We start from the raw sequence: 21,527 nt of genomic DNA, 5'->3' as shown, positions 1-21,527 counted from the left end.
GAAGATGAAGACGCGAAAATCATATGGGTTGTTTTCCGCCGGAAATCTTGGATTTCCTTCTCGTTTTCGGCGGACCAAAAGGTTGTGCTGAAGATGAAGACTGAGATGTTGAAGCTCACTATTCACTCGGAAAATGACTTTCCCTAAAAAAAATGGAAGTTATTTTCAAAAAAACTAGGCTCATTTTCCTTTGACCAAGCCTTATTTTCTGTTGACTCAAGCTTTCCTTTGCTTACCGAACACCGAAAATTTGAAAAATGATTTCCAGAAATTATTTTTCGAATTTCCAAATGTACTCTTAAAAGACTTAATTGTATTATCCGTTTGATTTAAGGGGACAATTTGATCATTTTTCCTAATTAATTATAGTATCAATCATGAATGTTTTATTCTCCATTATAATATATATATATATGCCCTTACGCTGCAATAACATAATCTATCCACCTCTCTATACAGTTCAAACGCACTACCCTCCCTCATGCATACGGCACAGCCAACCCCGGTCTCCACGCTCACTACAGCTTTCAACATTCCTTGCTTCACTCCAAATCTCTGCATATTCTCACACTTTTGCCCCGTTTCGCACTAGTATCCTTCCAAAGATCACATCTTTTTCGCCACCTCCCAATCCCAGAAAACCCTAGCTTCCAAGCGCTGCGAAATCCCAATCTGCTCTTTGCCAGCTTCCAGCTAATCTGCTGGTTCTTGCTGTGATTCAGCTCGGGATTCTTAAATTTATCCATAATTCCCGTATATATTGAGTTTGTGGGTGGGGGTTGCTTTAAAAAAGAAGTACTCAAGCTTTAGCTCTTCTCAGTGTGTGGGTTGGTGGGTTTTGTAGAGATTTCGATTTCGATTGGAGTTGTTGTGGTTGGGCATGCATGAATTGAAGTTCAATTCCGAGTGTTTACCGGGCTTAGGTTAAGATTTTGTTGTGTATAGAAGATAAAAAGAAGCAGAAAAACTGAAAAAGAAATGGAGAAATACGAGCTTGTTAAGGATATAGGTTCCGGGAATTTCGGCGTGGCGAGGCTCATGAGGAACAAGGAGACGAAGGAGCTCGTGGCCATGAAGTACATAGAAAGAGGCTTTAAGGTTTGCTTAATTTACAGTTTTGAACCATCGTCTTATTCTATCTATCCTGTGTTTGAGTGTTGATTGATCGTAGATTCATTAGTGTCATTTACCACTGTACCGTTTTAGGTTCCATCATAGAGATCTTGCGTAAAGTTTATTTTACTTTCTTCTGTGTTTCATGAATAGCATATGGCTTACTCTTTTATTCAATAATCTGGTAATGATATGTACTTTGAGGATGTAGATTGATGAGAATGTGGCCAGGGAGATCATAAACCATAGATCACTGCGACACCCAAACATAATTCGGTTCAAGGAGGTGAGCTTCTGCATTTGATCTATTTGCATGTTACTCTTTGGCCCTGTTTGGTAAATGGTTGTTAGCTGATAGCGGTTAGCTGTTAGCTGATTGTGTTATTAGAGAGTATAATTAGTTGATAACATTAGCTGTTGTAGAAAAGTGTTTGGTAAATTAGCTGTTAGCTGATAGCTGTTTGATACAATTTCTTTTCTAAAAAAGCTAATTGAAAAAGTTGCTTGGAGTAACTTATTGAATTTTAGCATTTTGGAGTTGCAAAAAGCTAATTAACCAAACACTTATATTGATATTTTAACTAAATCAAATAATTAATAGTGATCAAAAAAGCCAAAATTGGCCTATAGGCCAATTTTTTACCAAACAGGGCCTTTATCTATGTGAAAACTCAAGTGTTTAATGACATGGCTACTTGAACTGTTGCTTTTGTTCCTGATGCAGGTCATATTGACTCCTACTCATCTTGCCATTGTCATGGAATATGCAGCAGGTGGAGAGCTCTTTGATCGAATCTGCAATGCGGGAAGGTTCAGTGAAGACGAGGTGCATTACTTTTCCAGAGATTATTCTGTTTCTGTAAATTCTAATGCAGTTCTATCAAAGTTCAGCTCTGTAAAGAAGAGGAAAGGTTAAAGTTGTCTGTTTCATATTGCTTTCGACAGTAACGTCATAGTTCCCTCTTCATGATTTATTTATTTAGGCTAGGTACTTCTTCCAGCAGCTTATTTCAGGAGTCAGCTACTGTCACTCTTTGGTATGTTATATTTGTGGGTAGTTGTTGTGTATATGTGAATGGCACTATTGATGTTTCATTTTTATTCCGGGGGAGGATATCATCCTATGATTTTCCTTGGTCTGCAGCAAATATGTCATCGAGACCTAAAGCTGGAGAATACCCTACTGGATGGGAGTGCCGCACCACGTCTTAAGATTTGTGATTTTGGCTACTCTAAGGTATTTAAGCAATTCATGGCAATATATGATATGAGGAGTCAAGGTGCTGACATTGTTTTGATTACCCCGTTTTAGTCATCTCTGCTGCATTCGAGACCAAAATCTACTGTTGGTACTCCAGCTTATATTGCTCCAGAGGTCCTATCTCGCAGAGAGTATGATGGCAAGGTAAACAAATGTTGCATATATGTGATTTTTCTATATATTAATAATTGTTTGGTATTAACCAGCTTGGTTGGCGTGAGTGGCTGTGCACTCTTGTCCCTTAAGTGAGGTCGGGAGTTCGAACCCCCTCTCGTATGGAAAAACCAATCTGGCCAGCACTTTGCCTCTTAATTGGCCCGGCCCGGTGTGAACGGGGATTAGTCGGAGTATGATACGGGCTTAAAGGTGCCTCCTACAGTTGGGGCCTGCTCAGGACACTTCGTGGCCTGACCAACAAAATAATTGTTTGGTATTCCCTAATTTTTGGTGGAAGCACGAGGCCTAATGTATATTTGCCAAATATAGATGTCATCTTTTACCTTTTCATTTTTTTTGGAAGGAAGTGAGTTTCCTATTCATAATTACAAAGGAATTTCCAATTGGTAGGAATATGAACTAGCTCTGGTTGAGTGATTGTGATCCATACCTTTTGGAAAATTCTTCTTTTCTGCTGTATGTGCATGTTGGTATGGGGTAGTGTGATCTATTTTCGCCGTGCAAGACTTATTCACTGTTGTTTATATTTGTTCAGCTTGCAGATGTGTGGTCTTGTGGAGTGACGCTTTATGTGATGCTGGTTGGTGCCTACCCTTTTGAAGACCAGGAAGATCCCAAGAACTTCAGGAAAACTATTCAAGTGAGCTTTTTCCCCTTAGCTGTTGTGTATTGCAAGCGCTAAGGCGATAGTAATTTGTCCGTTTGTGTAAATTATGGAATTGCTTCCTGAGCTATATTTATAAGTGAGTGTTTTTCTCCAGCGTATAATGAGTGTGCAGTACAGGATTCCTGACTACGTCCATATATCACAAGATTGTAGGCACCTTCTCTCCCGAATATTTGTTGCCAATCCATCAAGGGTACTCTCTTTCTCTCTCTCAACTTTACAAATGCCTGTATAAAATTGGTAGTTAGCTACTTTTATTTGGGATTGGAAATTATTATTTGGCTTACACACATACATGTCAGATTGCGTTCTGATTTATAAATATAGACTCATTGTAGCACTTCTAACTACATGGATAGTCCATAGGAGCCATAGGTGTAGAGCAAGAATGGCCATTCTGGATTTAAAATTCTATCCCAGTGACAATATTGCTACTTTCCCGGAATCATGATTTATCTCTTGGAGTGAATTTTTTGGCATCTTTACACATAATGAAGAAAGGTCTAGCCTCTATGGTTCAGCGGAGTTACCATGATTTACATCCTCCCAGATGCTCTGTCGGGCCGGGATGTGGGGGGCCCTTGGGGTTGGGGATTCAACCTTTTGGGAAGAAGAAAGATGATAAGTAATTCGTGATGGTGGGTTTCATAGTCAACTTTTGCGATCTTGGAGTGATTTTTTGACATCTTGTATGTTTTGTTTGGCAGAGGATTACAATTAAAGACATCAAGACTCAGCCCTGGTTCATGAAGAATTTGCCAAGGGAATTAACGGAAGTGGCACAAGCAGCGTATTACAGGAGAGAAAACCCGACATCTTCCCTTCAAAGCGTGGAGGACATAATGAAGATTGTGAAAGAAGCCAAGACCCCTCCTCCGGCTTCTCGTTCCATTGGGGGGTTTGGGTGGGGAGGTGAAGAGGATGAAGAGAAGGAAGAGAAGGAGGAGGATGTGGAGGCAGAAGAGGATGAATATGACAGGCAAGTGAAGCAGGCACACGAAAGTGGAGAAGTGCGCGTGTCCTGAGGAGAACGAGAAGAGAGTCTCGGTGCTCTTGTTAGAGTGTGTTGATATTTGAATGGTTGTGTACACTTTGGTTGATTCGAAGGCGCAGAGTTTAATAAGATTGTAAATTTCTATTTTTGCGTCAAAAGAAAGAAAAAGGCTTGTGGAAGCCCCCATCTCTGGGGTTGATAGAGTAGGAGTATGAACTGGTTATGACTTTAATCTGTTGTGGTGTGTAAATTGAATTATATATTTCTGTGTAGTTCAAGTTTTATTAGTCGTTGCTTTGGGCTTTACTCTACAATGCTGCCTTTTAAGGTTACTGGCATGGCCGCATGGGTCATGACTCAATCATTATTGTGTGGATCATAGTTTGCAGAAACTGTGTGGACCATATTTTGTATATTATAAAATAATGTATATTTACTATGTAAATAATGTACTTTGTTTTTTTTTTAAAAAATACATTATTTAAATACTAAATGTATATTATTTTATATAATGTACATTCAGTACATTAAAAATGTATTTTTTTATGGTCCATATAATATTATGTGGACCATGATCTACACAATAATTGAAATTAATCTCTGTTTATACTGATCCAATTAAGGAACAAAGTGCTAGTCAAATCTCGACCGGGGAGATGTAGATAGCCAAATTGCCTAATTGCCTAATCTTGCTTTCAAATGAAACTTAAAAGTTAGACCCAAGATTAAATTTGTCAATGATAGTAAAATATATGATGTCAAAGCACGCATCCATTAACATCTTTGTAATTCACTACTATTTTCTTTACCACTCTATAATTTTAACTTACTTTCAAAATATAATATAATGAAAATAAAAATATTTAAATTTATTATTTCCAAAAAGTACCAAAGTGTTACAAAAAGTCAACAAAAGCATACAATGAATAGCGTTTGAAAGATTGCAAAAATTGCAATCTTTGAAATACTATTTGAAATTAATTATTTTTTAAAGGAAGCCATGACCCATGCCACCGTCACCTTGTAAGGAGTATAATTTCAAGGACAAACATGATCTTATATAATCATAGTACGTCAAGTTTAAATAACGGAGTAAATGTTTATCAGCTTAAAATTATAATAATGTTAAATAAATATAAATATTTGTTACAACCATCGAAAAAGACATACCCAATGGTCTGTTTTAGCTCTTGAATTCCCCCAAGTGAAGAAAAAAATGTTTAATTGCAGGAAAAATGTGAAATTCAAACGGAGAGGTTTCTGATTGTGTCCACTAGCATTCAGTTTACTGTTGCGCCCGACTCAGCCAGCACCTTATGCAACTTCCTGGTTTCCATAGCAATGCATTCCCTGTCAAATAAAGCGGATACAACAGCAACGCCTTTCAGATTCGGGATTCCTAATGCCATTACAGCCTCCGCGTTTGAGATGCCAATTCCGCCAATTGCCACCACTGGTAATCTTGAAGATAGACATACAGATTTCAATCCATCCAAACCGATTGTCCGGTTGTTTTCTTTTGTGTTTGTTGGATATACACCGCCACAGCCAATGTAATCTGCCCCTTCTACCCATGCTCGATGAGCTTGCTCTGGTGTTTTGCATGATACACCGATGATTTTGTCAGGCCCAAGAAGAGCTCGGGCAACATGGGCAGGCATGTCAGACTGGCCAACATGCACACCATCAGCACCACTAGCTAAAGCAACATCTATCCTGTCATTTATCAATAGAGGCACATCATGAAGTCGACATATTTCCAAACATGCCTTTGCAGCTTCCAGAAAGTCGAGTGTTTCTGCATCCTTTTCCCTTCAATGGCAAGTAAAGATCAAACAATAGCAAAGGTGAGTGAAAAGAAACTCAAGGGATTAAATTCCATACGAGGCACCTAAATGAACGAAAATATACACAACCAACCTTAGTTGAATGATGGAGGCACCTCCTTCTATGGCAGCTTTCACTGCATCTGTTATTAAACGCCCCCACTTTTTGTTCATCCGTGAATCTGTAACAGCGTACAAGAAGAGATCACTTGGATCAAAAGGATGCAGCCTAATTAAGTTCTTTGCATTGCTCTTAAGCTTCAGTAGATGATCAAAAGGACCCTGACAACCATTTCCAATGATTATATCCTTACTGTAATTCAAGGCTGTTTCAACACTGCGCTTAGCTACCTGTTGAAGGTAGAAATTTTGATTTGACAAAAGGAATAAAGGTCAAATGAAATGAAATGCATTCCATGAATGTAGTGAAATAAAATTTCACATCTATGATCTACCTACTTATGAGAGTCTGGCCAAGAAAGTGTAATATGTTAATGATACAAGCCTGTTGTTAGGTGTAGATTAGAATCTCTACCCCCGATTGCCTCCAAAGTTAAAATGAAGTTAATGATCCAAACCTTTCCACTCTTATTATTGCTCAGCTCATTTACACTAACAAGCTGAACATGATTCTGAACTTGAACATTTGGATAGTAAAACAAGCCAAGCTCAAAAAAAAAGAAAATGACATGAAATAAGCGAGCCAATTTGTTTATGTCACCTGCCAAGCTAAACTGCCGTAAGCTAGGTTCTCATTGCTTATAGATCTACAAGACACTCCTAAATCCTAATCTAAGCCCCTCCAAACCCCAAAATGTGTAGCCAGTTACCTTAATAGCAGAAATCATTGGAGAACCTTTAGATAACTCAGCTGCAATAGAAGAAGCCAATGTGCAACCAGTTCCATGAGTATTTGCTGTTCTTATGCGTGGGGACTGAAACTCATAGAATTCCTTCCCTATATCAAGTGAAAGAGGGAAAAATGAGATTCAAGATGACAAAAGCACAAAAATTCACATAGTTGAGCACATGACAAAAAAATACAGAGCATGATAGCAAGGATTCCAAAGAAATGCCAGACCCACCATCATATAAGATATCAACAGCATCAAGTGAAGTGGGAAGGTCACCGCCTTTCACAAGTACATTCCTGCCAGCAAAATCTTCATCCATTTATATACTCTTCCGGGTATTTTCAAATTATTTTTAGCACAAGAAAAAAATAGAAAAGTGAACAAAGTGATTATTATAAAAGAAGCTTTATGTAAGTAGAGTCTAACCTTGGGCCAAATTCATATATAGATTTAGCAGCAAATCGCATGTCATCAAATGTTTCCAAGTGCAAACCACCAAGCAAAGCAGATGACTCCTTCAGATTTGGAGTCACTAAATCAGCCAGGGGAAAAAGTTCCTCCCTATTATGAGGAAACTTAAAGTTATGGTTACATCAAGTTATTGGCGGAATAATGAAGAGATGCATAAGTTAAAATTACAAATGTTCAGTCAACATACCGAAAGCTGTCTAAGATTGAAGGACCAGACAATGTGTGCCCACTTGTAGAAACCATAACAGGATCAACCACCAAAGCTGTCTTCAGAAATTTGATGTTTCAACTCAAATGCAAATGAGTTCGAACCAGAAAGAAGATTACTCATTGCAACAAGAAAGAGTGTACCTTGAACTGGAAACTCCTTAAGACTCTGACAGAGGACCTTGACTATGCCAGTTGAAGGAAGCATGCCTGTTTTCACCTAAATAATTTCCACACTATACCGTGATCAATAACAACCTTGCAAACTACATTCAAGGATCAGGAAATTATTAAACCATGTAGCAGCTTAATAAATAACACTTTTAACTGGTAGAAAGGGAACTCTGGAATTCAAGTTGAGAATTTCCATAGCAACGAATTGAGGTTTTAGTATGTGGATCCTAAATCATTTGGCGAAGGTGCTAGGTAATGATTATTATTGTATTTGATATTTGAATACACATATCTCAAATGCACAATTACATTCAGCATGCACTCTGAACCCATGGGACTATGGGAGACTGAAATTTACAACAGAATATGAATCCCATTTAGACTTTCCATTTTATCCAGTCTGTATTATATAACTAATACATACTTAACTGCATAGTGCAATCCTTCTTTCTTCTCAAAATCCACATGCAGATTAAAATATTATGGACACAAGTAGCCGTATCTGCATACTAATACACTTACAACATCAGGATGCATATCAGATAGCACTGACCTCAGCTGCTCCGCCAATAAATCCTCCGGCACAATGTGCACGCCCTAAACATGAAAATTCCACAGCTCACATGAAGCAAAAACTCAAGTACTCGAAAACTAACGCCCACAATTGTTCCAAATGAAAATTGATCATTCAAAATCCATTCCTTACCTGAACTCCCACAGTGTTCTGAGCAGTAACGGCTGTGATCACCGTAGAGCAGTAGACTCCCCTCGCCGCACAAGCCTTGAGGTCCGCCTGAATTCCGGCGCCGGCGCCGGAATCCGAACCGGCAACGGTGAGTACGTGCGGAACTCTGATTTTCGAACTATCGCAAGACATTGTTACCAAAGTCCTGGATTGACAAAAGCGTTGAAGGCGACCCACGCTACAACTCAACTGCAAACGATATATACATCGCATATAAATATTCACTTGTATATAACCTAGGTGTGTTCGTATAACTATACAGTAATCAATATAAATACATAGAGGTACATGCCTTTGACTTAAGAGAAGATGAGCTGTAGAGGGCTTGAGAGCAGGAATCCATAAATGGGAGCTTCATCTACGCTCATCGAGTATGTAGGCGGAAGAGATAAAGCTGACGATGGAATTTTAATTTTTAACCATTTTTGTTAAATTCTACTATTAAAAAACAAAAAATCAAATAAGTTCCAAAATTGAACCTCATAACAAATATTCAATTAAATTCTATATTTACTTTTTTTATATCATGATTCTTTACAAAATATATATCTTCAGTGAAGACGTTGTTGACCCTGGGTGCTTCATTATATTGAGAAAGTATGTTTGAACATATACTACAATGTAATAGAGTTAGTAGCGTTCAAAAAATATATATATGTTATATATTTTTTCAACTTAAATAATCAATGTCCTATCACGGAAATAATTACGGGTTGGTTTGAATTAAAACGTATATGGTTAGTGGTTCCAGTTGGGAATGTCAATCGGTTCGGTTCGAATTAAAACGTATATGGTTAATGATTCCAGTTAGAGATGTCAATTGGGCCAGTCCGCTCGATTTCGGGCTAATCGGGTAAGTATACTCTACTCCCCGAACCCGTCCCCGCCTCTACTAAGGCTCGATCGGCCCGCCGGGTTCGGTAAGTATACTCTACTCCCTATCCCCTCGATCTCATCGGGCCAACCCGCTCGTTTCGGGCTAATCGGTTATTTTATTATTTTGTTTCGGGTTTGATCTCATCCGGCCAACCCGCTCGGTTTTCGGGCTAATCAATCATTTTATAATTTTGTTTTCGGGTTCGGTAAGTATACTCAGTATACTCTACTCCCCGAACCCGTCCCCGCCTCTACTGAGGCTCGATTTCGTGACCTTATACATGGAAGAGATCACTATATGCCATCTGAGCACAATGTGCTCGGCAACTTTTCATTATTTATTATTATAAAAATATTTATATTGTAATATATTTATTAAAATTTTATTTAAAAATGTAATAAAAAAAATACTAACCCATAAACTCACATATAAATTCCATGTATGTTAAGTTTCATATAACTTCTATAATAAATAATAGTTTTTAATAGTTCGGGTTATCGGACTAGCCTTTTTAAATTTGGATTATCGGACTTATCGGTTTCGGATTCATCGGGCTAATATTTTTTATCGAGCTAGCCCGTTCAGACCATAAGCCTATCGATTTCAATTGTATGAGACCGACTCATCGGATTCAGGCTAAATTGATATCCCTAGTTCCAGTTACAGTTCTAAACTACAAATAATTTTAAAATAAATATAATTATTATTTATTATTAGATTACAATTTAGCTATTATTTAAATAAAGTTTAAACTTTAAATAATATTTTAACGTTTAACTACAACAATATTTTGAAGTTTAATTTTCAAGTATAAATATTTCATATAACCATTTTAGGATGGAAATTTTCAACAAAAAAATAAAAATAATTATTGAATTTGAACAATTTTAAAAATACAAAATAGATTTTACAAAAAAAATAAAAATAAAAAATAAAAAATAAAAAAAACAAAAACCAAAATATGATTCGAACTTGAACCGTTGATTCCATAACCGGATGAATAACCTTTATATAAGGTTTTGGTTCAGCTGATTTTGGGATCGGGAACCATCGGCTTGGAACCATAATCAACCTGTAAGCATGATTACCCACCCACCGGAGCTCGATCATGTGACTACTCATATTGAATAGTAACAGATATATCATCGTTCTATATTTTTTGAAGTTGGAAAATTTTATATAATAGTTGGCAAATTTTATATTTACTTTTTAAACTAGTTATTACTCCGTACAAAATTAGCGAGCATGTGAACTATTTTGAGTTGATATGGATCTTAGGTGGTTATTATTTTTGTTGTATACATTTTAGGAAAATGTCAAATAAGCCTCCAAACTTTACTGAAAAAGTCAAATAGCCCCATCAACTTTTAGAAGTTATAATTAAATCCACAAATATGTTATATTTGAAGCAATGAAACCTACTAACATGTTGGTGACATGTAATTGCAACTTGCAAGACAATTAGGGATTCAGTCAACTCCGACGAATGTCCGACCAAATTCTGACAAGCTAAATCAAATACCAACGACTGACGACTGTTCGCGTTCTGCTGGAGAAGGCGACCAACATGGTCACATTCATTGACAGTGGAGAAGCCAACCAACTTGGTCACCTTATCCGGCAGAATATGACCGGGACTGAACAAGTTGAGAACATGGATGAGAATACTTGTTTATCTTTAAAGTTATATGAGAATGAAATTGTAATTTTTTCAAATCAAACGCTCCGTTAATATGTTAAACATGAGGTCTCAGTCTCTCACATTACAATGTTGACTACTTGACTATGGTTGACGGTATAATGTTATTTGGGCTGACCCGTTGAGTTGATAAATGCAAGGCCCACCTTACGGAATTCCCAATCAGTCCAAAGCCCTAAATCAGATTCGTCCGACAGCTATCCCGCCAGTACATGGCGCCATGATTTCAAAGCTTTCAAGTTTCCCCCCCAATATTTTCACTTCTCATTTCCCCCTCTGCACACACCAGTGCACCACCCTTTCAGCCTTCAATTTGACACCGCCGTACTCGTCAACTCTCTGCTCCGCCTCCTCTCTCTCTGATCGACCGGGAACACCATTGTTACATGGTTAGTTTATCTCCGAGAATTATTTTCAAATTCCTTTTTTTTTTTGTTTGTTTATTATTTAAAGTTCCAGATATTCGCTCTTGGCCCCTCCCTCTGTCCTGACTTTTAGCTCATACCCTCTCTTGTACAATGATTTGGATTGCATTGGCTGGTTTCTGCTTTTGGTTTCAGCTTTTCGTATAGAAAGCCGCTAGGGAAAGTTGGTGAGCATGCTATTTAATGTCAAGGGAGAATCACATGAGGCAAGTATCTTAATCGACACAGCTTGTTGTTGTTGTTGTTGTTGTTGTTCCTGTTAATAATTCATTGGATGATGCATTTGATTACACAGTGAAAGCAATTGGGGCGAGGAATCTGGCTCTGGAGACAAGCTCCCTAAAGTTAATTGGTCTCAACATGCCAGCTCTCTCAATAACTTTTCCAGTCAAGATAACTTGCTAGGATCCAATTTCCTTTTTTCCCTACCAGAACAAAAGCCTCATGCCAGAGAAGCAATGGCTGTAAGGTATACACTGCAGTTATCTTTTTCCAACTTAGCTTTTCTTTTCAAGGTTCTGTATACTTCTTTCACTGAATTTTCAAAGAAGAAAACTGTTGTTGTAAAATACAGTGGAAAATCCCAAGTATTGGCTTATTAGATTGATCAATTAACTGTTATACAATTTTATTTTTATTGAACAGTCTCAAGTCTATTATATACTCATTATTATTGCATTGCTTATCAATGTTCTAGGTCTACAATTTGTCCAGTCCCTAATGTGAGATTGTCTGACCCTTTAGCTGAGAAGGTATGTTCTTATATTATTCACTTGTGTATGTTTTACACATTAATATACTAGGGATTTTTTTTTTTTTTTTTTTTTTTTTTTTTTTTTTTTTTTTTTTTTTTTTTTTTTTTTGAGCTTATTTCTTGTTAGAAGAATATAAACTATCATCTCATTACAAGGTTCATCTTTCTTGTTGCTTCAAGGCTCAGTTAGTCTCTCATTTTGCAAGGAAATATATCTGATTGAATACTATTTTGATGTAAATTATAATTGGTACACATGTACTATATAAATATAAATTCAGCACTGTTTTTCTGATTTTCTATTTATCTTGGCTTTAACCTTATACTTGGTTATTAAATCTTGATATTTAAAAATGCAGGCTTGGCAACTTCTATCCAGCCTTCGGTTGTCTTCCAAGAGCTACACTAAACCTGGGAAAACTCTACCACTAAGTATAGATGCTAGTGCTTCTGCCATAGGAAAATCTGGTCAAGCTAATAAAAAATGGTCTTCTAATGTGAATAGCACTTCCTTTGAGCATGCCCCATTGCATCAGAACTTCAGCATAAGTAACAATGAAGTTGGAGAATCCAGAAAATCTGTAGGGGCTTCTTTTCCATTGCATGCACAAGTGGGAAACTTTGTAACTAGGCAGAATACTGTACACACATCGATGGCAAATACTTCTCAGAATCGTCCCTCTGATGGATCAGCCAGCAGTGGTGCAGATGATGTAAACAAAATAAATGGGTCTAATGGAACTTTTGTGGCTGGAGTTGATGATGATGATATACTAGAGGTAATTCACTTTAGTGGCTTACAATGTGGATGGGTGAAAACAGAAAATTACAATTTTACTTTAAGCACTATAAACTTAAAGAGTTGAGGGTTGATTATTGTCTTAGTCAATTATAGATATAAAAAGAGGTGCGAGCATTAGTTGTTTTTACCTCAAGTTTATCTCTCATTTATAGAGGAAACCATAAATTTGAAAAAAGTTCCACTTATTAAATGTTTGAACAATTTTATTATTTTCATGTGACAAGTCTAGTTACCTATATACATAGTAAATGATTTCTATGCCTTGTAGCAAATTGATGTTGACCAAATAGTTATGGAGCATTATCAATCCAACTGTACACCTCAACCATCAGTTTCAAAATTTCCATCTTTTACTCCGATTACGAGTTCTAAATGTATGGCGAGATCTGAAGACACAAATTTGCCCTTGGAGTTGTCCTCAAATTGCAGTCATGGTTTGCAGGTTAGTAATTTTGACTTTGGATTTTGGATCTGAGGTGCTTTGAATAACTGATATTCTTATGCCTATTCCATGTGGTTATTGCAGCTAGGACTTTGTCCTGAGGCTTCAAATCATTTACAAGAGATGAAGGATAAGTTAATTTGTATTTCAAATGATCTACTTGACAATGTTACTAATCTCAGTCCAGATCAAGTTGAAAATCTGCGTAAAGAAAGGTTTACTTGCCTCTCCTATAACTTTCTACTCTTTTGGTTTTTCATACCACCAAGAAAGTGTATTTAATGCAGGCAGGTAAAACATAAAAATGATATGTTTGAGTCAAGAAAATGTATTTAATGCAGGCTGTGTGAGGATCGATGTTTGGTGAATAGTATTGGTGATATTATTATTATTATTATTTTTTTAAAAGATTTCCTCCACATTTGCTTTGCAGCATATATCTCTTATAAATGACATAGATGATAACCAAGTTAATACTTGGTTGCCTGCGTATTTGTAGATTGCAGTTGAATACACAAATTCAACAGCTTGAAAAGTATCTCCGCACAGTATCAGTCAATGAGGAAAGAATAATGTCACAGTTCTCTGCATCCACCACATCTTCCGCTATTCAATATGAGACTCCTCGAACAGTTCCATTCAGGATTGATCCCATGAGGCTTGAAACACAGTATCAATATAATGGTCCAGTTGGATTTGATCAATGGAATTCTTCATCAATGTCATTTGCATCCAATGATATTTCAACTGCTCCAATCAATAGAGAAGCTTATATACCAACATATATAGAAGTCAATTATGTTGATGGTTCAAGTGACAAAAAGTGGAGCAGCCGAGACTTCCCTTGGACAAAGAAGCTTGAGGTGTGTACATATGGATAGATTTGGATAGTTTATCTTTCTCAGGGTGTGTATTCTGATATCTGGTAATTTGTTCTGCTACTAGGCTAACAACAAAAAGGTATTTGGCAATCACTCTTTTCGCCCCAACCAAAGGGAGGTGATTAATGCTACTATGAGTGGAAATGATGTATTTGTCCTAATGCCAACTGGGGGAGGAAAAAGTTTGACTTACCAGGTGATTCTATTACTTTTCTTTGTTAAGTATTCCGTGTTCTTAGAAGTATGAGAAGACATATTAACTGTTCCAGATTAGATGCTATCATGTGGTGGCACTGTAACTTTAGTTTGCAGGTCTGTCTTTAAAATGTAACTAGGAAACATCAATGGTAATTTGTTATGTTAGCACTTCTTTGACCTTCTTTCAAATGGGGAGAGAGGCCCTTAATTAATGTTGATTAATTGACCATGGTGTTAGGATTTGATGCCTTAGTGATGCTGTTGGAAGCTGTAAGTGAGATTAGTTACTTAATTGAGTAATTCTTATTGTGAAGTGGCAGCTAAATTGTTGTTAGCATCTAGGTGGAAAATGCTCCTCTAAAATAGGAATTGAACTATGTCAGAGGGTTAAGAAATTGTTGTGCATAAACTTATCATATTTGTTATGGTGTTTATTCTTATTTTTTGTGCATTTTATGTTATTTCCATTTTTTGTAATGCCAATTTTGTCTGAAAGATGAGCTCTATCATTTCTGATGGTCTCATGGTCCTGCTTTTACTGACACCACAAGGAAAGTTTTCTTAATCTCAAACCTGAAGAAATCATGTCATTAAAATTTATATGCACTCATACTATTAATGCTACAACATGAATGCTGGCCTATTGCAGCTTCCAGCTCTCATTTCTCCTGGGATTACTTTGGTCATTTCACCTCTTGTTTCACTCATTCAAGACCAGATAATGCATCTGCTACAGGTAACTCTTCCTACTGTTGTAATACCTGTATTTGGACTTGATGTGTCTCTTTGATACCTAGTAAAAATACATTTTACTTGCTATGTTATATTGCAGGTCAACATTCCTGCTACTTATCTTAGTGCCAGCATGGAATGGGCTGAGCAACAGGAGATCTTTAGAGAACTTAATTCAGGCGTTTGCAAATACAAACTTTTATATGTCACCCCAGAGAAAGTTGCTAAGTGAGTGCTGGCTGTGTTGTACAATTGTACTAAACTAATCATTTTAGCTTTAAGTGACTTGTCTACATCCTTACATCTAAAACTCAACCACTGAACCTAGAAGCAATATTATAGTTTGATGCATTAATTAGTAGAGAATGAATTTGAGAAAACAATGATGTTCTGATTTCTGAAGAACATTGATTATTGAGTGCAGAAGTGATGTTCTATTGCGACACTTGGAGAGACTACATGTCAGTGATTCACTTTCTAGAATTGTTATTGACGAAGCACATTGTGTAAGCCAATGGGGACATGATTTTAGGCCAGACTATCAGGTGCTACCTTAAGTTAATAATGTTGTGTAATGTTAATTTAGGTTTTGGGTTCATACTAAACTTTTGGTACCCATCCAGTGTCTAGGTATCCTGAAACAGAAGTTTCCAAATGTACCTGTTCTTGCCTTGACTGCTACTGCAACACTCAGCGTCAAGGAAGATGTTGTTCAAGCTCTTGGTCTTTCCAACTGTATTCTCTTTCGGCAGAGTTTTAATCGCCCTAATTTACGGTAAGGGGAGGTCCTTGTGCCTTTAGAACTGCCACTGTTTGAGATATATGCTCCTGGCATTTGCATTGACCATTTGCCACTATTGCAGATATTCTGTAGTCCCAAAGACAAAGAAGTGTTTGGAAGACATTGATGCCTTCATAAGAGAAAATCATTTTGATGAATGTGGAATCATCTATTGTCTTTCAAGAATGGATTGTGAAAAAGTTTCTGAAAAGTTGCAGGTCCAAACATATTCTTTGGTTCTATTCTTCTCTTATTTGTCTTTTGTGTGTGTGGCAAACTTGATAGGGGGATTTCCCTTGCATAAGTTGGACACTTGTATTCTGAGTTATTTATGGGGACCAGAGATTTCAATCCTTTTTCATGCAGTCAGCAATGCATCTTTGTTTCTGTCCTCTACTATGACTCATTGGGACCCTCACATTCTCTCCTTTATTTATTTATTTAAATTTTAAATTTCAAATTTTGAATACCAGCAAAGTGTAGACAGCTTACAGCACATAAACTCAGTAGATGAAATGTTAGCAGTAAATACTACAAGGAGAAATTGATGTCCTTATGTTTTTCCTAACTAAATTGGAATTAAAGAAGTTGACATTGGGGTGGGGTGGGGGATGACAAAAGGCTTCGAAGATGTCTTTATATGGATTTGATACTCAGGAAGTCTTTTTTTTTTTTGAAAGCGAGGAAGTCTTATTTTATTACTATTACATTACATAGTTTAGAAGCTACCAAATAATTAATCATTCTTAGTTTTTGTTAGATGAATAAGGAGTGTTAGAGAAATGAGGGGTAGTTAGAACTCTCCTCCTAGCCTAGTCTTTCCTTTTTTGAATTCTGTGGTCACATTGGTTTTACCTTCCCACACTTAACAGTTTTCAAAGGAGAAATTCAATCCCAAAAGGGTCTAAGGGAGTGTTATTCTCCTCCTTTATTCTAAATATAACACTCCCTTTTATAGGGCTGATTACAAAGATTTCTAAACTAAGAATGATTAATTATTTAGTAATTTTAAATAATTAATCTACCTAAACTAATTCGAAGACTAAAATTAATAAGTTAAATAACTATTTAGTAATCATGTAATAGTAATAAAATAAGACTTCCTTAGCATGGATCAAGATTCCAAATTATTTTGGTTTCTTTTGGTCCATTTTCTACATTATATATTTGTTTTGCTAATATAAATAGATTGTTATGATCTGCTGACTCATTTTTGGCTATAAAATTGGATGCATTTAATGTTTAGGATTATGGACATAAAGCAGCATATTACCATGGCAGCATGGATGCTGCTCAGCGTGCACATGTTCAGAAACAATGGAGCAAGGATGAGGTCAATATTATTTGTGCAACTGTTGCGTTTGGAATGGGTATGCTTAATAGATTAATGATCAAATGAGCTCCTGTGAGAACCTGCGCACCAACATGAATGTACACAATCGTCTACATAAGTGCACGCAAACTATTCCAGGATAGATTGTGTGCATTTATGTACAAGTTCACAGGTTTTCACGGGAGGAGGGGTTCCCATTGGAACATTGTTTGAATATTCATGATACTTTCTCTAAAGCTCTTACATATAAGCTAATATAAACTTGGGAATGCATTTCAGGTATCAATAAGCCAGATGTTCGTTTTGTCATTCATCATTCTCTACCAAAATCTATAGAAGGCTACCATCAGGTAATTACTGAAATTTTCATCTTCAGCTGTACTCTTTTTGCTTCTCTAAATCTGCATTGCTTTTTTGTAAATCAGTTGTACTTGCAATATAATGTGGTATTCTCATGCTGCAGGAGTGTGGCCGAGCTGGTAGAGATGGCCAACCTTCATCTTGTGTGTTGTACTACAGCTACAGTGATTATGTACTCTTTTTTTGGGGGTTTATTCAAAGTAGTATTCTATGGATGCTATTATTGCATTGTTTATTTTGCTTGTTTTAATTCATTTCTTTTTTCTGTAGATAAGAGTCAAGCATATGATTAGCCAATGCAATGTAGAGCAAAGCCCCTTCACACCTGGATATGGTCGTTCCAGCATGGCAACCTCTGGGAAGATTCTGGAAACAAACACTGACAATCTTTTGAGAATGGCATGTGATTGAACTTTTAATTGCTGAAGTAGTTACTATTCTAGTATTCTCTAATCTCAATTATATTTGTTGTGTAAAAGTAGTTTATTAAATTGTTTTCAGGTTAGCTACTGTGAGAACGATGTTGACTGTAGGCGCCTCCTTCAGCTTATTCATTTTGGTGAAAAATTTGATGCTGTCAACTGCATGAAAACTTGTGACAATTGTTCAAAATCTCAGAGCTGCATTGACAAGGATGTTACTGGAACTGCAAAACAATTAGTTAAGACAGTTTAATCTTCCCTCATTTTATTTACTAGAGTTCAGAAAAACCATTGTGTAGTAATGGTATTCTAACTGCATAACTCCATTTGGTATCCTTCCCATTGATCAGGTCGAGTTAGTGAAGATGACTGGGCAGCAGTTTTCATCAGCTCACATCTTGGAAGTTTTTAGGGGTTCCCTAAACCAATTTGTATGCTCCAGTTGCAAATCATTATTGTTAATTCAAAATTTATTGTTATCTAATCTTTATCTACTCTCTACTGGTGCCTTGACTAGGTCAAGAAACATAGACATGAAACCTTGAGCCTGCATGGAGCTGGAAAACATCTAGCCAAAGGTGAAGCATCCCGTGTGTTGCGCCACCTTGTTACTGAAGATATTTTAGTGGAAGAGGTTAAAAAAAGTGATATGTATGGATCCACATCATCAGTCTTGAAGGTATGGTATTTGTTTTTGGCTGATATCTCATAGTTTTGAACTGGAGATCAATCATTCCATTGAACCCTTTTTTAATACCATTAATATGTATTTGAACTCCATACATTCTCTTTTTCCAAGAAATCCAAATGGCATTATCTTTCTGCTTTCAGGTGAATGAATTCAAAGCCAACAATCTCTTTGCCCAAGGACATATAGTCAGATTAAGGTACAATTTTGTGTTCAACATTTTATGTTTTCTTTTAATTGCACAGTACAGAGATCTATATCCTTCCTAATAAGAACATGAAAACAAGAGAATACTTATTTACTTCTATTCAGTTTACTTCTAACTTATTTCCTTGCAGATTCCCATCATCCGCCAAGGCATCTAAGCCGAGTAGAGTAGAAACAACTCCTGCAAAAGGCACACTAACATCAATGATGCAACAATCTGAGGTTGAGGTTGACCTGGTATGTTTGTGATTGGATGTGATTATATCACTGCTTTTTGTAGTAATGGTATTTGTTTCATTTTAGAATTAAGACAACAAAAATTCGTGTTTTATCTCGTTTTCCTGTAGGACCTGTCAGCCAAACTGTATAATGCACTACGGATGCTTCGAACTAACCTTGTTAAGGAAGGTGGAGAGCGATTCATGGCTTACCATATATTTGGGTAGGCACATTACTTCTTCCAAATCCAATCATTCATTTGGTAAACTATAAATCCCCTGGAATATATTGTTTTTTAAATATGACTACTATCAAAGCATGGCATGAGGTCATTGAGGTGATATTACTCATCAGACTGTAAACTGCACCTAAATCAACATATATAATTTTACAAAAACCAAACCAAGAATTTTTTCATTATTAAAAAAAAACATTGATCATAAGTAGATTGCCCTTTCCTCTCAACTCTTATTTGTGTTTTCATATTGAGTCTGGAATGTGCCTGATAAAACAGCTTTCTTTGGTATCTATAGGAATGCTACATTGCAGCTCATAAGCAAGAGGGTACCTAGAAATAAAGTTGAGCTGCGAGAGATCAATGGCATTGGCAAGTAAGTTTGTAGACACTTATTTTGTTAGGGAAAATGCAATATTAGTCTCCTAGCTATTTCCATTTAGGGTCCGTTTGGAAACTCTAAAAATGACTTTTAGAAAATGTTTTCTAAGTTTTCAGTGTTTGGATGCCGTAGGAAAATTCAATCAACGGAAAACATTTTTCGTTGACGGAGAAAAATGTAGACATTTTTGCGATTTTGGCGCAATTCATTTTCCGCCAACACTCAAAATATGGAATATGGTTGCCTTTGCTGCCGTCGTTGCCTTCGATTCCTCAGTTTCCATCTATTCTTATATTTTTCATAATACAACTAAATACGGAAAAGGAAAATATTTTTTAAAAAATAAGTCATTTGTCAGAAGTCGTTTTCCTGCTCTACATGACCCTTAGTCGTTTTAGTCTCTTACAATTAACAATTGCAAAATTAGTTCTCAATATATGCAATTTTGGTCATTTTGCTAATTTTTGTCTCTGGATATTGCAATTCGCCGGATGGATACATATGTGGTCAAAATCCAGGAATAAAGTAGACAAATATGGCGATCGAGTATTGGAAACCATAGAGGCCACCATTAGGGGCCACTACTCGAACAGCGGCAGTAGCAACGACAGCACTGATTCAGGCAAGAGGAGAAGGGAAAGCGCAAACATGGCCAATGCAGGGTGCGAAGAAGACGACTTCGCCGCGGAAAGCACCGCCCGCTCCAAGAAAAAGGCGCCAAAAAAGCACCGGAAACAGGACGAGCCTATTGACTACGCGGATCTAGGATACTTCGACGATGCATTTATGGACGACGCTGATCTCGAGGAAAACTCCGATCCCCAAATCAATGGCGGCAATGGAGGGAGAGTGCTACCTTCATGGCGGGCGCCGGGGACTTAGAATTGTACTGCGTTTTGTAAGTAGGTCTAACTTTATTTCACTGGACAGTATTATTTCTACGCAAGGATGATTAAATTCACATCACATCAGACCACCATTATCTGCTCCTCCTTTTGTACAGTGATTGTAGCGTTACGAGCCGCTGCCGTCTGAAATTATGCCGCCTCTTTTACGAGTGCGTTTTTGGCCTTCTAATCTTTCGCCCTTCATAACTGTCACATTGCCTTTCTGGAAATCATGCCAAGAAAACCAAACCCCGGTTCAGTCTTGGCATGAAATTCGTCAAAACGCCCGCATGGGTAGCTCAACTGGTCATAGAGGTGAAATTTTAGAATAATGACTAGGGATCGAGTCTCATCAGCGACAGTGTGGGAGTAACCTCTCAAAGTAAGGGGGGTTCCTTGTGCGCAGTGAGCACCGATCTAGCCTCTATGGTTCATGTTCAGTTGAGTTACCATGATTTACAACCTCCCAAATGCTCTGTCGGGCCGGGGTGTGGGGGGCCCTTAGGGTTGGGATTCAACTTTTGGAATAATGAAATTCGTCAAAACCACTAGTATTTAGTTTTTTTTTTTTTTTTTTTTTTTTTTTTTTTTTTTTTTTTTTTGAAAAAGAAGGAAACTCAGATGTGAAAAAAATAGTAAGAGCTCAAAAAAAATCAAAGTATTAATCAATATTGTGTTGTATTGTATGTATAAGTCTTTTTATTGGTCAAATTA

General features: G+C 36.9%; 3 protein-coding genes across 5 annotated transcripts; 2 read left to right on the top strand and 1 right to left on the bottom strand.

Moving 5' to 3' along the window:
• Positions 1 to 443: 443 nt before the first annotated feature.
• Positions 444 to 4,523, top strand: LOC109167284 (serine/threonine-protein kinase SRK2A). Its single transcript, XM_019316302.1, has 9 exons — positions 444 to 1,098; positions 1,325 to 1,399; positions 1,838 to 1,939; positions 2,097 to 2,150; positions 2,258 to 2,350; positions 2,426 to 2,518; positions 3,087 to 3,191; positions 3,313 to 3,411; positions 3,926 to 4,523. Exons 1-9 carry the CDS (start codon positions 979 to 981, stop codon positions 4,241 to 4,243), a joined length of 1,059 nt encoding a protein of 352 aa, XP_019171847.1. The 5' UTR covers positions 444 to 978; the 3' UTR covers positions 4,244 to 4,523.
• A 768-nt stretch (positions 4,524 to 5,291) lies between these two features.
• Positions 5,292 to 8,895, bottom strand: LOC109167025 (thiamine biosynthetic bifunctional enzyme TH1, chloroplastic). The gene is made up of 10 exons (XM_019315922.1): positions 8,782 to 8,895; positions 8,451 to 8,678; positions 8,267 to 8,341; positions 7,715 to 7,790; positions 7,551 to 7,626; positions 7,319 to 7,453; positions 7,124 to 7,188; positions 6,869 to 6,996; positions 6,133 to 6,389; positions 5,292 to 6,024 (listed from the first exon to the last, which is right to left on the bottom strand). Exons 1-10 carry the CDS (start codon positions 8,845 to 8,847, stop codon positions 5,493 to 5,495), a joined length of 1,638 nt encoding a protein of 545 aa, XP_019171467.1. The 5' UTR covers positions 8,848 to 8,895; the 3' UTR covers positions 5,292 to 5,492.
• Positions 8,896 to 11,245: 2,350 nt separating this feature from the next.
• On the top strand, positions 11,246 to 21,091 carry LOC109167299 (ATP-dependent DNA helicase Q-like 4A). 3 transcript variants are annotated; one of them, XM_019316319.1, is made up of 27 exons: positions 11,246 to 11,454; positions 11,626 to 11,696; positions 11,786 to 11,959; positions 12,188 to 12,242; positions 12,604 to 13,023; positions 13,315 to 13,488; positions 13,573 to 13,703; positions 13,988 to 14,351; positions 14,434 to 14,565; positions 15,217 to 15,303; positions 15,400 to 15,527; positions 15,724 to 15,844; positions 15,923 to 16,074; positions 16,163 to 16,298; positions 17,327 to 17,450; positions 17,693 to 17,763; positions 17,877 to 17,945; positions 18,044 to 18,172; positions 18,275 to 18,433; positions 18,546 to 18,626; positions 18,713 to 18,874; positions 19,027 to 19,082; positions 19,222 to 19,327; positions 19,438 to 19,532; positions 19,843 to 19,920; positions 20,445 to 20,812; positions 20,930 to 21,091. In XM_019316319.1, the coding sequence occupies exons 2-26, from the start codon at positions 11,674 to 11,676 to the stop codon at positions 20,806 to 20,808; spliced, it is 3,591 nt and encodes a 1,196-aa protein (XP_019171864.1). In that variant the 5' UTR covers positions 11,246 to 11,454; positions 11,626 to 11,673; the 3' UTR covers positions 20,809 to 20,812; positions 20,930 to 21,091. The 3 variants fall into 3 exon arrangements, with proteins under 3 accessions (XP_019171864.1, XP_019171863.1, XP_019171866.1); XM_019316318.1 differs by lacking the exon at positions 20,930 to 21,091 and having other exon boundaries at positions 20,445 to 20,887; XM_019316321.1 differs by lacking the exons at positions 20,445 to 20,812; positions 20,930 to 21,091 and having other exon boundaries at positions 19,438 to 19,571; positions 19,843 to 19,921.
• Positions 21,092 to 21,527: the final 436 nt, after the last annotated feature.

The sequence above is a fragment of the Ipomoea nil genome, unplaced genomic scaffold (assembly GCF_001879475.1).
Source record: "Ipomoea nil cultivar Tokyo-kokei standard unplaced genomic scaffold, Asagao_1.1 scaffold3147, whole genome shotgun sequence".
NCBI lineage: Eukaryota > Viridiplantae > Streptophyta > Magnoliopsida > Solanales > Convolvulaceae > Ipomoea > Ipomoea nil.
The sequence above is the reverse complement of the archived record's forward strand: the minus strand, read 5'-3'. Positions and strand labels throughout refer to the sequence as shown.